The 17,390-nt window shown below is 34.5% G+C and overlaps 1 protein-coding gene across 7 annotated transcripts in view; it reads right to left on the bottom strand.

Moving 5' to 3' along the window:
* chico overlaps positions 1-17,390 on the bottom strand; it is a 79,154-nt gene that overhangs the window by 2,156 nt on the left and 59,608 nt on the right. For 2 of the 7 annotated variants that reach the window (XM_065360109.1, XM_065360110.1), the window contains exons 8-15: positions 15,484-15,570; positions 14,707-14,805; positions 10,201-10,371; positions 7,653-7,827; positions 7,320-7,569; positions 6,996-7,230; positions 6,695-6,893; positions 2,460-4,556 (exon numbers count right to left, since the gene is read on the bottom strand). In XM_065360109.1, the coding sequence (XP_065216181.1) occupies positions 2,460-4,556; positions 6,695-6,893; positions 6,996-7,230; positions 7,320-7,569; positions 7,653-7,827; positions 10,201-10,371; positions 14,707-14,805; positions 15,484-15,570 (3,313 nt within the window). The remainder of the gene's footprint in view (positions 1-2,459; positions 4,557-6,694; positions 6,894-6,995; positions 7,231-7,319; positions 7,570-7,652; positions 7,828-10,200; positions 10,372-14,706; positions 14,806-15,483; positions 15,571-17,390) is intronic. The other 5 variants (XM_065360112.1, XM_065360111.1, XM_065360113.1 and 2 more) reach the window with 5 other exon arrangements.

The following is a 17,390-nucleotide window of genomic DNA, read 5'->3' as shown; positions in this document are numbered from 1 at the left end:
AGTAATTGTTGACAAAAAAAAAGGGAGATTTGGCTATTTTTGTCCAAAACTAAGACTTTGAATAATTTTAGAAAAAGGCAGGTCTTTTGACAAATTTTCAAGAAAAAATCAGACTTTTGAGGTAATTTTTGAATTTTGTTGTGAAATAACACTTTTGGGAAGTTTTTGAAAAAAAGGAGACTTTACTAGAAATTTTTGGGCGAAAGCAAGACTTCGAGAATTTTAGCAAAAGACAGCGCTATTTGGCGATTTTTAGGGGGGGGGGAGGGGAGGACAAGACTTGAAAGAGTGAGCTTTTTTTGCAACTTTTATGGAAAAAACTGAAACTTTTTAGTAATTTTAAGCAAAAAGTAAAACTTTTGGGCAATTCTGGCAAAAAATGAAACTTTTTGAAATTTTTTGTAAAGAATTGAAAATGAGCAGTCATTATTGACATTTTAGCAATTACACTGATCATTTTAGCACAAAAAGGGCCTTTTTGACAATTTCAGAGGGGAAAAAAATATCTGAGCAATTTTCAAAAAAGATGAAACTTATAGGAAATTTTTGGAACTTTTTGTTATTTTTTGCAAAAAAATAAAAATAATAAAAGCTTAAAAGTAGTTTATGACAAAATAAGAATTTTGGAAATTTTTAGCCAAAAGCAAAACGTTGATAATATTAACAACAAGCAACAGTATTTAACAATTTGATGAAAAAAAAACTGTACTTTTGAGCAACCTTTTTAAAAATAAAACTGACACGTTTTGGTATTTTTTAGCTAAAAGCAAAATTTTAATAATTTCAGGAAAATGCAGGTCTTCTTGAAAAATTTGCGTTAAAACCCGAAACTTTCGGATAATTTTATTTTAAAAATGTGATTTTTTGTTATTTTTTACAAAAAAAAGTGAAACTTTGGAGAAGTTTTTGGCAGAAAAACATTTTGTAAATTGGTAAATCTTCAGAACAATCTTTGGCAGAAAACGAGACTTTTTTGGAAATTTTAGGCCCCAAAGCAAGACTTTGATAATTTTGGCAAAAGGCAGCTCTTTTTAGCAAATTCTGAGGGGAAGAGGAAACGAGACTTTTGAAAACATGAAACAAAACTATTTTCAATTTGTTTTTTGGGGGAGGGAGGAATGAGACTTTTGAACAATTTTGGGCAAAAAGTGTAACTTTAGGACAATTCTCAGGAAAAATAAGAGACTTGTTGATTTTTTTGTAAAAAAGAGAGAAAAGTTTGAGCAGTTTTTTGGCGAAAATAGACATTACGGCAATTTTTATTTTTTGGGCAGAAGCAAGACTTTGATAATTTTATAAAAAAGCAGCTCTCTGGACAAATTTGGGGAAAAGTGAAAAATGAAAATTTTAAGCAGTTTTTGGCAGAAATAATGAAATTTTTTTAGAAAAAATGAGATTTTTCGGAATTTTTTTTCTGCAAAACAATGACAATTCTGAGCAGTTTTTGACAGAAATTATGAAATTATTTTTCAGAAAAAATGAGATTTTTCAGAATTTTTCTTCTGCAAAAAAAATTACAATTTTGAGCAGTTTTTGATAGAAATAATTATGAAATTGTTTTTTAGAAAAAATGAGATTTCTTCTGCAGAAAAACGAAAATTTTGAGCAGTTTTTGGCAGAAATTATGAATTTTCTTTTTAGAAAAAATGAGATTTTTGGAATTTTTCTTCTGCAAAAAAATGAAAATTTTGAGCAGTTTTCGGCAAAAATTATAAAATTTATTTAGAAAAAGAGATTTTTTGAAATTTTAAAAATGAAAATTTTGAGCAGTTTTTGACAGAAATTATGAAATTTTTTTTTAGAAAAATAAGATTTTTTAGAACTTTCTTTCTACAAAAAAATGAAAATTTTGAGCAGTTTTTGGCAGAAATTATGAATTTTTTTTGGAATTTTACTTATGAAAAAATGAAAATTTTGAGCAGTTTTTGCCAGAAACTGTGAAATTTTTCTAGAAAAAATGAGATTTTTTGGAATTTTTCTTCTGCAAAAAAATGAAAATGTTGAGCATTTTTTGGGCGTTTTTGGGCAGAAATTGACATTGTGGCAATTTTTGGCCGAAAGCAAGACTTTCATAATTTTAGAAAAAGGCAGATCTCTGGAAAAATTTGGGGAATAGTGAGACTTTTTTCTTTTTGAAAATTTCTTGGGAGAAGCAAAATTTTTTTAGGCAATTTTTGAAGAAAAAAACCGACCATCGAATTTTTTGTAAACTAATAAATTTTTTTTTCATCGTCAGAAATTTGACTTTATGACAATTTTAGCAAAAAAGTGGCGCTTTTCTAGCAATTTTTTTGCCAAAAAAATAAAAAAATTCCAGCAATTTTCAGCAAAAAAGTTTGGTACTAGACTTCGACGATTTTTTTTTCAAGTGAGACTTCAATTTAAAACTAGCCAAACTTCGAATTCGATTTTGCACCGAGAATCTCCAAAAAAACAAATCCAAACTAATCGAAACTCACCTCATCCTGACGGCAGACAAATCGCTGGCGGAAGCTTTAGGAACATCGACTAGGTTTAGTTTCGCTTCACACGACGACGACGACGAAGACGAGCCGACCGTCACATCTACATCCATTCTTTGGCTGGTTTCGCATTCGTTGGTAAGAGTGCGACTGCTGGAACCGCTGATATCAGATCTATCGTCCATCTCCTCCCTATGACAGCATTCTTTGCGCGAACACAGCTCCGAAAACGAGGGACTACGATTTTTAATATTCGATATGGCCGCAGGTACGGAGGTACTTCGATGTAAACTTTTGCTATTCTGTAGCAGCTGCTGGTGTTGTTGTTGCTGGTGCTGCTGATGCGAATGATATTTGGCGGATCCGATCGCAGGCGATCTCGAGTTGGTAATATAATGATGATTCAAGCAGGCTGGTTCGGAGGTCTTCCTTTGGAGTAATCCGATACCCGGTGTCATGATCGCGTACGCGGAATGTTCGTCATCTTCTGCAGCTGCTGAGGAACCTCGTTGGTGATCCCAGTTGTTCGCCATTAGGTCGACTCTTTCGCACGATCGTATCTCGTAATCGCCACCAGTCAGCTTGATACTTTCGCCGGATGCGCTAATCGCGCATTTTGAGTTCGGATCGTAGTCTAGCGAAGGTGTCCGGTCGGGACTGAGTGGAAACATGATACCGCTATTCGATCCGGCCGGCGATTCTATTTTATCGGCTTTTTTACTACTCGACGACAACGCGGCGGCTGTTTTCTTGCTTTTACGTCCCAGCGAGGCGAACGTCGTAGGAATGGAGAGGCCTAAAGGCAGGAAATTCGGTTTTGTAGACGTGCTGTTCGTCTCGTCGACGCTCTGTTTACGTCGAAAGAACCCCGAGCTGTTGCTTCGTTTGCATTTATTTTGCTGGATGGCGATCGGTTTGGAGGACTGGCGAGGATCGACCACCATCTGGTTCTCTTTGCCGCTACAGCAAGAGGCGTTGCTATGATGATTTTTGGTATCTGCGGATGACTTGTTCGAGTGACGAGACGATACCGGCGTCGTCGTCGTCATCGTCGAATTGCTATCGACCAGATTCTTGCGACCGCCTTTGAACGACATATCTACGTATCCGTCGGGCGTCTTATCCGGTATCCGAGGTATCGATTTGGTCGGCTGTTGTCGACTTTTGAACGTCATATCCATGTATCCCTCCGGAGTACCGGTGGCGACACCTAAGCTGGCGCTGGTCGGCGTCGAGATGCTGTTGTTTCTGAACTGTTTACCTTCGGTATCGATGAGCGGTTGTTTGATATGAGGCAGCGTTGTACAGGTGGCCGGAGCCGAACGACAAATACTCGGATCCAGTATCGTGAAACTTTCTTTACGAGCGTGCAAATCGGTAGCGGTAGCGATGACAGGAGTAGTGACTTTGGGAGCGACGACGACGCTGCCGCCGACATTATCGGGCACATCGCACACGCCCGGTTTCATATCCATGTACGAGCTTTCATCGTCGGACAGGCGCAGCTTCGATGACGAATTACTACTCTGCGACGATTCGGTCTCGATGACTTTCTCCAGAGCGCCGGAACCGCTGGCCGAAGGTGAGCCTTTAACGTACACCTGTTTACTCGAGTATCCGACGCTGATCGGCGCCGATCTACCCATCAGGTGTTTAGTCAGTCTTGGAGGCGATACGTTCGCCGAATCGGATGAACAATGAAGACGCGAATCGCACAAAGAAGACGACGATTCCAGCTTCGGTGACGATTTCGGCGACATATCCATGTAGTCAGTCGACGACGAGAAAGCGGCCGCGTTATGCGGCACGGTTAGTTTTTCGTTGCTCGTGTGCACGATTCCGTTGCTGCCATTGCTGCCGTTGCCGCCATTGCCCAGGCTGCCTTGGTGTCTCAGATGTGTACGCGTTCGCAAATGCTGCCGGTGACGTAGTTTATTCGCGCTAAAATCGATCTCCATCAGATCGTCGCAAGGTTCGATACTCGATGTGCTGGTCGATGCGGGCGTTCGTCGCGGAGTCGGTGGCATATTGTGGCCCACGTATCGGCTGCCTACTGAAAATGCTCGTACGCGTAGACCGTCCGCTGAATCGCATCTGTGAAATGAAAAAGAAAAATATTTAGAAATTAAAATCGTTTTCGAGGTGTACTGTACATTGAACAGGGAGAGAATGAGGAGAACTTCGCATCGAACTAGCGAGTGATTCGGTAACTAATCAATTTCCCTCATTCGAGACTATCAACATCAACAAACTGAAAAATAGCTGCATGAACAGAACTGCCCATGAACTGAACTCAGAACACCAGAAAAAAAAATTTAAAATATAGAAACATAACAACTGAAAGTGCGAACTTGAAAATTAACACTCAAGCGTAAAAAGTGAAATATGAACACAAAATTCTCCAAAATATCAACCTTAATACCAAAAAAATAGAATTGGAAAAACCAAATAACAACAAAACGTATTTTTATAAAAACGAAAACCAAAAAATCTAAAAACAAAAACTGAAAATCAGAAAACCAAAAACAGAAGTCAAAAAGTTTCGTTTTTCTTTGAAATTTCAACATGGTTTTCGTTCACATGTTCTAATCACACGATAGTGGCAAACTCACAAAAACAAAAAAATAAATGAATACAAATAAATTCAAAAAGAAAAAAAAACTGAAAAATTCAACAGCAAAAATTTCAAAATTGTTACAGGTTAAATTGAAAAAAAACACCTTGAAAATGAACCAAATAAGCCAAAATGTAAAAATGAGAAATGAAAACAAAAACTGAAGTCGTAAACAGGAAATCTCAAAAAACGAAATAAAAAACCAGAAACAGAACTGCAAAATCATAAAAACAAAAAAATAAATATAAAAATAAATTTTAAAAAAATTGAAAAATTCAAAAGCAAAAATCCCAAGTTGTTTCAACAAGGTTGATTGAAAAAAAAATACAAAAATGAGAAATGAAAACACAAAACCGAAGTCTTAAACAGGATATCTCAAAAAACAAAATAGAAAACCAGAAACAAAACTGCAAAATTTTTAAAAAATTGAAAAATTCAACAGTAAAAAGTTCAAGTTGTACATAAGGTAGAATTTGAAAAACAAAAAAAAAATTAAAATAAAACTTTAGAAAATGAACTGCATAAATACACTAAAATACAAAAATGACAAATGAAAACAAAAACAGAAGTCGTAAACAGAAAATCTCAAAAAAAAAACAAGATAGAAAACCAGAAACAAAACTGAAACACAAAACTGAAAATCAAAAAACAGAAATTGAAAACCCAAAAAAACCAAAATGGAAAAACAATTTTTTAAAAAATTGCTGTTCCTTTTTTTTGAATAATTTATACTTGAAACCCAAAATACTTGAACATTGAAAAACAAACAAAAATTAAGCTTTGAAAAAGTTGAAACACATAATGAGAAATAAAAATGGAAAATGAAAACAAAAAACTTCGAAAAGCTACACTAAAAACTGAGAACCAAATTGTAAATCGCTGAAAACCATAAACAAAAACCCAAAAAACTGCAAAAAATTAAAAAATAAAATGGAAAATTGAAAAAAAAAACACAATTCTAACAAGAGTTTTGAGTTTTGAATGATTGCAACAATTACAGAGTGTCTAACAAATCCAAAAATAAAAAAACACAAAATTTCGTTCATTTTTTGTACGACATACATATTTTTAATATTTATTTCTGAACACCTACAAATCATGAACCCGCAATAATATTCACTTTTCTTTGGTAGAAAAAAATCAATGTGCAAAAATTTTTCAAACACGATTTTTCTTCACTCGATTTTTTTTTTTCATTTTAAAAATTCTTTTCAAGATTTTGTACGAATTTCTAAAATTGTCGACGAATTTTTGTACTTTTTTAGCTTTTTTTCCAATTTTGTATTTCTTTTTCTTGTAAATTCGTAGTTTTTTCGGCCGGTGGACTCCTCGCAATAGCAATTCACAATCAGTTTTATGAAAATTTGGAACAGAATTATTCAAATTGAAAAAACAATATGAAAAATTAAAAAAAAAAAAAAACAGAAACAATATTGGAATCAAAACTTTTGAAAAATGAAAACAATAATTAAAAAAGAAAACGAGAACTGGAACTGGAAATGAAAAATAAATCTCCCTGAAACTTCACCAAAAACAAACGATGATTCCTTCAAAGGGAAAACCCAGCTACCGAACTCTCAACATTGGACTCCATTCATTTGAAAAATATTCAACATACCTGACAAATTTATTTTGATTAACATCCGGCTTCGAGCCTGTAGAGTATGCTCTAGTTGGTCGAACATTGAATATGATATCATCGTCAGAAGGAGTCAAATACGAGGATACTTTATCGAGATGGAATTCGGATAATCTGGCATCCGTTGAAGGTGTACCGGATGTGATTGAGCAGCTGCTTAGTCCAGGAGATATATCACCTGAGAAAAAAAAAACAACCAATTAAACATTTATACTCAAAATTAATAATGAATAAATAATTCCTCAATCTGTGACATTGAATATTTTTGTGGCACACATACCTGGTTTTCGACTACTCTGATCCATGCTTAAATAGCCAGTATCGACGGATAAAGGAGCCATCGGCACGTAGCCTTCAGTCAAGTCTTCGTGAATACTGCTCTCTCGACTATGATTAACCGAATCGTACGATCTGTTCAATTGCTGCCGCGTACGATTCTCAGCTACCGACTCGGGACTCATGGGAAGATATCCAGCTGCATCTAGAGGTGACGAACTGCACGGACTACAAGAGCTCTGCACGCGAAACAATACACGGGAAATTAATCCACATTCTCGATACTTATTCTCTAATCGATTCAACGGTATTCCAATCTTACACTTACTTGGGAATTAGAACTGGAGTGATGACAAATGGATTTAATACTTCTACACGAGTTATTCGTATAAGGAATGTTTTCAGCTAAGAAATTCTTATTTTGATTGCCTCCCCATTGCACGTAGTCTTCGGAATTCTCTTCCAGTATGATCTTCCTCATATACGTGCTGCTTTCCATCTCGGACCAATTTTCACTATCACCGTCCACCGATAGAGATGATCCGGCTGAATCAGTCGAGTAAGTGGCTGACATAGGACTATAAAAAACAAACACGCGGTTAATTATTGAATGCTGAAAAATACAACCAATATGGTCAAACAGGATTCCCAAAATGCTTACCTAGTAGGATGCGAACATCCCGAAGGTGAGAGAACACCTCTGGTGTACATCGAATGAGGTCTACCGCTGACAGGCGTCAAATGAGACACAGTGTTCCCACTTCTAGCGTGCGACAATGTATCTAAAGTCATTCTAGGCCTCGTTGGTAAACTATCGCAACGTTCTCGACCAGTATCTATGGGGAAAAAATTCACATTAGTTGGCTATTCGAGTTTCTCGAGAAATAATAAAAATATAAAATAATTTGAATTGAAAAAAATAAAGTGATAGAAAAAAGGTGATTCTATAAGCGCAAGTGTTCCCTCATTTGAAAAAAAATTTAAAAATATGCTTTTGTACATCTTTAACCTAGATCTAGGTAGTAACCATCAAGTACAGGTAATTTTGTTAATTAAGTACACAAAACGTGAAGAGTTGAAAAATACAGTAAAAAGTGCAAAGTCAGAAAAAAAAATAGGAAAAGCAAAGCATACATGCATACTCTATAGATAATATATTTTCAGCTATTACAAAGCTCCCTACCTATACCTATAGTGTCGTGGATCAATTAACGAATTGAATAAAATTTTGAAATGAACAAATGTAGCCAAATTAATGGATATTTTTGTATACTTGAAAATCAAAATTTTAGAATTTATTAGTTTTTTTTTTTAAATAATTTTGATTGAAATAAAAGAATATTTTGAATACAAATTTTCTTATTTCAATTTTTTTTGAAAATTTTGATTTTGTTAATTTTTTGGGGTGTGGAGGCGGGGGGCGGGCGGGTCGAGTGAGTGGAGAGCTTTCTGAAAATTTGGTTGAAAAAAATAGTGATTTTTTTTTCAACAAAAAAATTTAATCAGATACCATGATATGTACATTGAATGATTTCATCCCAATATTTTTTATGCTTACCCACCCCCCCCCATTTTTTTCGTTTTCCATCAAAAATTTACATCAATTTGACAGCAGTAAATTTCCTTTTCCAAAAGCCAACTTCAATGAGCATTCCAATATTATTCATGCAACAAATAAGCACAGCTGAGGCCAGCAAAAATATTTCAATTCAGGTTTTTCAAGGATGGGGACAAGGAAACGAACGTGTACCAACAGGGTGACTCGTAAATGAATGGAAATTACCATAGAATGTAATAACTTCTTGAAAAAAAAAATTAAATGAACATTGGTCATCTGTTTAGTCGAAGTGGCAAATGACTATTGAAAAAGAAAACATCTCAAACATGGTTTTGACCATAAAAATGAATGACCAGAGTAGTTATTTTTCCCCAGACCTGTTGTAATGAATTTTTTCAGATTTTCTTGAACAATTTTTAAAAAATTGTTATGCATTTAAAAAAAAGGAGTTGAATAAGAATACAGCAAAATTTTCAACCTTTCCCTCGAGTTAACGAAGAGTCTTTTTCTTACATAAAATTTAAAGGCTACCTACATTTAAAAAAAAAAAACTTTTTTAGGTAATATTCTTTAGGATGTCTACCAAAATTTGATATTCGAAAATCGCGACTTTTCGCGATCTTTTTTTCGCGACTTTTTCTTCAGTACCCCCCCCCCCCTTCCTCTCATTTTCAACGAAAAAATGAAGAAATAAAAAAAATTGAATTCAAAGTGGGACGATTTGTGGCAACTTTTTGGTGATTTTTGGTAAGAATCGCGACCTTTTCCATGACTTTCGCGACCTTTTCCACGACTTTCGCGATCTGTTTTCAAGACTTTCGCGACTTCAGCGACCTGGTAGACATTCTATTTCTTTCACATTTTGGGAACCATTAATTTTGTCCCCATCACACGATGGCATGTGATAATTGAATTCTCATCTGTTCAAAATTCACCCTCCCCCTCGCTTATCAAATAAGCATTATTCAAGAATTTTTCGATGTACACCAAAATTGAAGGAGTCAAATAATAACATTGGACTTGCTTTCATTTCACAAAATTATATTGCATTTCTTTTTCAAATCCCTCTCTTACCACTTCAATTCGATAAATAGGCAACGTGTTCAGTTCATTTAATGTTTTTTCTCAATTATAATCCATTTTTCCAGACTCGAAAGCCACTTACCAGATACCCTGTCTGTACACAAAGATTTGTAAATCATATGAAAATATTATGTACATATTTACAAAAATTTTAAAAGATGAACGAAAAATGGAAAAAGATAGAACCAGAAGGAAATTGGATCATTTCATGATAATATTGTCATCGAAGTCGAACTATAATCGCACCTATCTAATTACATTTAATTTAGCAAAAAAATAAAAAATATTCTCCCAAACATAAGTCGAACCTCCTCCCTTTAACGAACAAAACCCATCACCACAAATAATGAGACAAGCTTCCACCATCACATGAAACCTAGACCAAATCGCAGTCCTAAACTACACTCGCGTTTATAGAACCTCCCTTTCAAATTTCTCGAGTTGTAAAAAAAAATAAAAAATAAATAAAAATAAAAAAATACCATCACCGTTAAAACAATATACACAAAATAAAAAAAAAAAGCCCAATCGAATGATCGAGAGTGAGAGAGAACAAAAAAAAACATACAAGATGAATTTGTTCTGGCAGCAGATGACAACAATGCAGCCGGACCAGGAGTCAAAGTCACTGGTCTTGTTCCAGTACTAGCCCTTCTGATGGGAGGATAAGGCGAGAATGGGACAGACGTAAGATTATGATGATGGTGATGATGATGAATTCCGTCTGCCATCGACGAAACTGCGTATCAAAAGAAAGAAAAAAAAAACACATACATCACTCAAAAGCGTAAAAGGCAACAATTTTTTCTTTCAAATCATCTCGTCATCATACATTTATATGTAATGTACGTATTGAATTGATAAATCATATTATATACAAATTTATTAATACTCATGCGATATTCTCAGCTCATTGCAAAATATCAGCGATATTGTAGGTAAAAAAAAATAAACGAATAAATTCAAAAAAAAAAAAGCAAAGTCGTAAAAATTTATCGGATTTGTAGTCTCTCGAAATAGTACCCCGAACGAGCGAAAAAATTTCAACGTTCGCGGTTCGTTAACCATTTACGAGTACATTGATAGGGCATAGCATGGCATAGCCAGCAGAGAAAAAATGAACAGAAACGGACCATTTAATACGCGTAAACGATAAATATGTACGTTGCGAAGCCCAACGTGTAATTTTTTCTCAATTTTTATACATTATAATATCGTGTACCTCTCTAGCTATTCGTACATATTTCGGTAAAAGGTCGGCATAGGTGCTAAAAATATAACCGTCTCGTTTACTTTTTCGTCTTTCGCACGAACCAATCAATTCTCACTTCAATTCTGTACGATGATGAGGCGTTAGTCTCGGCTCGACAACAATGTTCTTTCTTTCATCTACAAATAGGTATAAGCTATCTCTATCTAGACCTGGCTACAATGTAGGATAAAGTTCAACAAATTGTACAATTTTTTCGCTTCTTTTCAATAATAACGCGCACATTTTTAACGCCTCTCTCGTACTTACACAGTTCAACACTTTGTAACGAGGTAAATAAATTTTCCACCAACGATGTCGGCTCGGCGCGGTGTAGCTCTCTCAGTTCGACCACTTCGTGGCATAAATCAGTCGCGACATGCCATAAATTAGGCAATTAGTCGCTCCTCGATGCCCGGACGTACTTTGAACTTCACAATGGAGCTTTAGAGAGAAGAAGATGTGTCGCGGAGACGATCCTAAAACTCATACTCTGAATTATGGCAAAAACGAGCCGACGTTAATTGAGAATTTTAGCAATTTACGAGCAACATTTTAACACCCTACGTCCACGAATTTGCCCTCTCCTCAATTGATAAACGGTTCTTCAAAGTTCAATCTTGAAAGAATTTGAAAAAGTTCATCAGACGACTCCCAAAATCCAATGTTCAGATGCCAAATTAGTCCCCTTCTTTCTAAAAAAAATCCAATATTCTCAATTTCGAAGCATTTTTTTGTTCAATTGCCCCCCTCTCACTTTCATTTTTGGAGCAGATCAAAATCGAAATTCCCCTCGAGGCCACGATGATTTCCAAATTTTACACCCTCCTCCCACCCTGCTTGAAAAAATGCGTTCTGAATTTCGAAGTGTTTTTTTTCAATTGCCCCTCCCCCCCATCACCCCGAAACAGATAATCTCAGATCGAACTTCCCTTCTCAAGTCTTCAGAATATCTCAAAAATGAGGAAATTGAACGAAGAACGAGGGGCCAAGCAGGGGGTTCAATTTCAAACATTTTTACCACAGAAGGACAAGGTTTCGAATTTTTAACGATTTTATGGTATCCTACGGATTTTTTTTTGAAAAAAATCACTACTTTTTTCATTACATTTTTCCATCCAAATTTTCAGAATGCTCTCCACTTGGCCCTCCCCCCTTCCCCCTCCTACACAAAAAAAAATAGTAAAGTCGAATTTTTCACAGGGAAATTTTTAAAAAAAGTGAAATTGGAAGAAAATTTGTATTTAGAAAGTATTTTTTAATTTCATCAAAAATAATTTGAGGGTTTTAGTTGATAGTTGGAATTTTTTCATTCTTTTACTACCTTTTTGACTGAATTCACTACTTTTTCTCTAGTTTCACTACCCATTTTTGATATCACTACTTCTTCACCACTTTCACTACCTGTTAGATACCCTACATTTATTGAATTTTCAAAAATCATAGCATCAAACAAAACTCGGATCTGAGTTGGAGCACAATTTTGCTCACATTATACTCCTTCCTCCACCCTCCATATTTTTGTGATGGTTCTTCAAGCCTGGTTTACCAAATTGAGCTTTTTTGCAGCTTTTTGAGCATCAAACTCTCAATTATTCATAGTCTAAAATAATGAATCGAGAGGTGGAGACGAAAGGGAATGAATTTTTCAATTCCTTTGGAAGCCAAATGCTAATGCAGACATTTTCATCATTTTTTCGTTTTTTGGTGTCATTTTATCGAATTCATGACCTTTTTTTTTACTTGTAGGACTTCAAGGACTCATTAGACGTCCTCAAATTCCAAAAAATACGAGTATTGTAGAATAAACTACAAAAACTGAAAATCCGAAGGAAGGGGGTTCAATATTTATGTAAAATCAATCTAAGATAGGTACCTTCAAATTCGGGGTCAGAATCAATAGGTTTCTTCGAGAGAATGATTTCAATCTTTCTTTCTTGGACGATAGGTTCCAAAATCAAACAATTCTTGAAAGGGAGAGGGGAAAGGGAGGCTGAATGATGTATGGAATCAATTCGATGAGTTAGAAAACATTTACTATCTCCAATACGGACGAAGCAAAGGGCTCAAAATTAGATTAATCAATTAGCTAGGCACCAAAAAAATGAGTAAACCAAATTTTAAGCATGGGGGGGGGAGAGAGACTATTGACAAAAATTCAAACGCAGGACGAAAAGAACGGGGTAATCCTCTGTGTATTTTTCAACAAAAGCCAAAAAAAAGAAATAAAATTTCAGATTAGATATCAATTCGACTTTCTCTGTCCTTCAAGCAATGACCTTGGAAATCTTGAGCCAACTCCTACAGTCTGTTTGTAAAATAAAATCAGGAAAATTATGAATATTTGTGTAGGGGGACTCTAGTTCAGGTTTCAATAGCCCAGCCTTTTATAAATCCCCTTTCCTTCGCATTCAAAAAAGCTTGATAATTGAAAATTTCGTACCAATTTAAATTTTTGAGTTATTATTTTGAAACTCGTTAAATTCAACCGAAGAAACTTGAAAAAATTTGAATTTTGAAACTCGATGACTAAAATCATCCTTAACTTCTATTCCACACAAGTTTTCATTTTTGAACCAAATTTTAAATATTTTCTATCCCTTCCCCTCCTTTCACAGCAGAAACTTCGGTTACTTAAATGATTAATTCAGAGCCAAGAAAAATAGTACATACAAGAAACAAAAAAAAAAAAAAAAATATGAAGGCTAAAAATTGAGAATTTTTTTTTGAGAATTAATAGTTCTCGAGAAGTTTTAGTGCTCAAAACAATTTTTTTCTACTCTGATAAATCTGAAAAATTGAAGATTTTTCCTGACGCCTGAAATGAATGGTAGGTACATTTCTAAAGGTTTAAATTTCATCTGAATTCATTTCAATTTTCTCAAAACTTGATTCTTCTCATGTGAGTGATCATTTACCGAGATGGAGGGAGGGGGAGGGGGTTACAGTCATCTTCTCATAAAAAATGGTTACACAGAACACAGATCGTTCTAGTAAAACTTGAAATCCCAACACAGATCATCCCACGAACAAAAATTTGACCAATAAATCGCACAATCGTCTCTCAATTTTGCCACAAAACGATCTCAATCTCAACTCGACACCCCCACCTCCCCTCATAACTCCTCTATAGACGATTTTCCATCAATTTCCTGCGATTAAATTACATTACGCCACGAAAAATCAGAATCACACAAAACCAGAAACCCTAACGATAATGAGACGAGAAAATTCGGCTAAACAATTACCAGCCAGCCAGCCAGTCAGTCAGCCGCAGCTATACACATATTTCCATTGATTCGCGATCAGCCCACGCGAGTAAACACGTATCTCGTATTACATCATTAATCTGATACCGTAGTCCGCTCACTCGTACGATATCGAAAACAAAAATCCGATAAATTTTAATCGTCGAAAGTTTCCCCTCCCCCCTCCCCCTTCTAGCGCACAAATAAAGCGTTATATTATACACATGTAATCTCTGCAACTACGTCAAGCTTTTTCGTTACATATTAAAATCAGCACAGTAACACACGTATCGATCTACCAATCATAACTCTACGTTATGGTAAAGAAATGGATATATCGAACAGCGGCGGCTATAATTTTACAAAAAAAAAGTAGTATGATACGTAACGTAATAAGAGACACAGGCGTTTTGAAAAAGGAAAAAAATAAATAAATTTAAAAACAGAAAAAAAATAATTAAATAAGAACAAGGCACGCGGTGTGAGAGAAAAAATATACTATAGTTTATAGCGATTGCTAGAAAAAAAAAGAAATAAACCCAGAGACTCTGAGAGACAACATCATTTTTTTTTTTACCTGACACTGAATGGCGACGTCTTTTTAAAGAACGTATACTGTGAAATAACGAATGAGGACTGATACCATTTAGAGGGAAGCTACACGCCATCGTTAACACTGAAAAAAATACTAGACGTCAATTTCTTTTTTCATTTTTTAATTGGTCGGATGCCCAGACCTGTACTTATTATTTTTTTGCTTGGAAAATTTCTCCAAAAAATTTGATATTTTTCCGCTATTGATTCGATTTAAAAATTTTTTTCATCGATTTTTTGTATAATTATAGCAAGCTTGTTAACAGTATAGCGAGGAAGAGCTAACGATCGCATATACGTATAGGCGATCAACAAAATACGATCGCCATAGAACAAAAAAAATACTTAATGTTTACAAATCAAATCAAAATACAGTAAATTTCAATTTCGCATCGGTATAGGTGAATACATCGTCGTATACACGTACTCAGCAGTGTATCGGTACGTAAAATAAACAACAACAACGACAAAATTTTACGCGTATACGACCGTTTAAATACGAGTAAATAGTATATACGTAGAGAGGTATGTACTGTAATGTAAATCGTAATAAAAAAAAATATGTACACACGCGCACACATATGCGAAAAATTACATTCACCGTAATAATAATTATATCGAAAGAAAAAAACAACAACGTCAAAGCCATCAATGAAATCAGTATCAAAATAATGTTCTTTTTTTCGTAATAAGTGAAAAAAAACCGTAATGTAGCGTAAGGTAAGGGGGCAAGGGGCATGAAAAAATATCAGAAACTTACCAGAATGGCTGACAGAATTCGGACTGAGGGTTTGATGCTCCGAATGGCATTGCATTTTCGATTGAGATAATATCGACAGAGTGTCATCTACATATCCAACAAATAATTACCGAGTAATTAGTGGTCGTCGAGTGAGAACTAATCAGAAATAATATATTTATGTCTATGTATAATATCATGGGAACTTAACGAGAGAGAATACGTCGCCGTTGTTCAGTCATCGCTGAAGATCAACAGTCAATTAATGAGGAGACGACGAGACTTTGTCTGATTTAAAAAAATTAATACGCGTACGAGGTGAATGAAACAATCGAAAGAAAAATCCTCAGGGTTTAAGAGGGAAAGCTAGGGTGTTTTGGTCTTCTTGAATTGACTGAACTTCGAAGAAGGACGATTTCCGACTGGGACAATACACAGATGTGCAAAAATAATGAGTTAATTGCTGGAGTGTCCAGGACGTCATTTTGGCTGGCGAAAAGCTTTGCCCTGGTTAAGGAAATTCGTGAATTTTTCCTCTCTTCATATACATATATTTTTTTAAAAATGAAAACAGAATTATCCATATTTATTAATTTCATTGTTGAATAAAATACCATATTTCAAATTTTTTGTTCAAAATATTAAATTTTTTCAATATTAAAAAAAAATTATTTCATTTCACTGAATTACGAATATGATAGGTATTGGGGGGGGGGAGGGGTTGGATTTGGTTTATGAGGTTGGTGTTCTTTACATATTAGGGAGATGAATTTTGGATTGTTCAACGTATTTGTGAGCATACATATTTGTATCATTCTTGTACCAACTCCCTCAGCCCGTTTACTCTATGTAGGTAAGTTTTTTTTCTAATTTCCATTTCAAGAAGTGAGGAGATCAATTGTCTGTAGAAAAAAAAACTTTTACACACATCACAGAATCCAATGCCTTCGAATTCTTATTGATGTATTAAAAATAGAAGTTTCCGAACTAATTGAAAAAAAAAACATTCAGCAGTTGAAACTTTACAGCTGATGTTTTTGATTCGGTCACATTGCCATTTTAATTTTATTTTATCTGGTTTTAAGAAATCCTATCTGCAAGAATATTTCATTTGAAAAAAAAACAGGAAACAAAAAAACAACCATGAAGATGAAAAAATCATTTTTTTAAAACAGTGAAAAAAAAATTAAAAACCTGAAAACTCAAAAATTAAAAAATGTTAAAAAATCGAAGTATTTTTCTCACTTTGAAGCATTGAAAAAACTTAAAAATACAATTTTGTTTTCAAAAATAAAAAAAAGAACAATACAAAAAAAAATAGTTGAAGAAATAATAAAAATTGAAAATTTAGTTATCATTTTTTTTTTTTTGAAACAGGAAAAAAAGTTTTAAAAGTGAGAAGCCTGAAAAAACAAAAAAATAAAAAACCCAAAAAAATGAAATTTTACAAAAAAAAACAAAAACATAAAAAATTGATAAAATTCTAATTTGATTTCTTGCAGGGCATCCACTCTTCGAGCAGAACAATTTCCCTGGTTTTTACCAGTTTTTCAGAACGATTTTTTTTCCAGTTTACTAAAGAAACTGTGAGTGGCCTTGGGAGGGGAGACGAAGAGAGATCCATATCTACCTAACTTGTAATGAAACGAATTAAAAACTGCATAAGAATAAATCAAAATATCCGCCAAATTTTCAAAATTACTCGAATTTTTCTCGAACTTTCCTCTCTAAAATTTCAGTTCTGCAGCCCCATACTCCCTTGCTCCCTCCTTCACAAAAAAATCACTCGAATTTTTTACGGGGGAAAACATGAATCGTGACATACTCATTTATAAAATTACACAATTTTTTGAAAATTGTAAGTTTAAAAACCTAACTACCTACTTCCAACTTTTTGGCACAAAAAAACGCCCTCTTCAAATATTTTG

The sequence above is a fragment of the Planococcus citri genome, chromosome 4, assembly GCF_950023065.1.
Source record: "Planococcus citri chromosome 4, ihPlaCitr1.1, whole genome shotgun sequence".
Taxonomy (NCBI): Eukaryota; Metazoa; Arthropoda; class Insecta; order Hemiptera; family Pseudococcidae; genus Planococcus; species Planococcus citri.
This window is presented reverse-complemented; position numbering and strand designations above follow the sequence as displayed.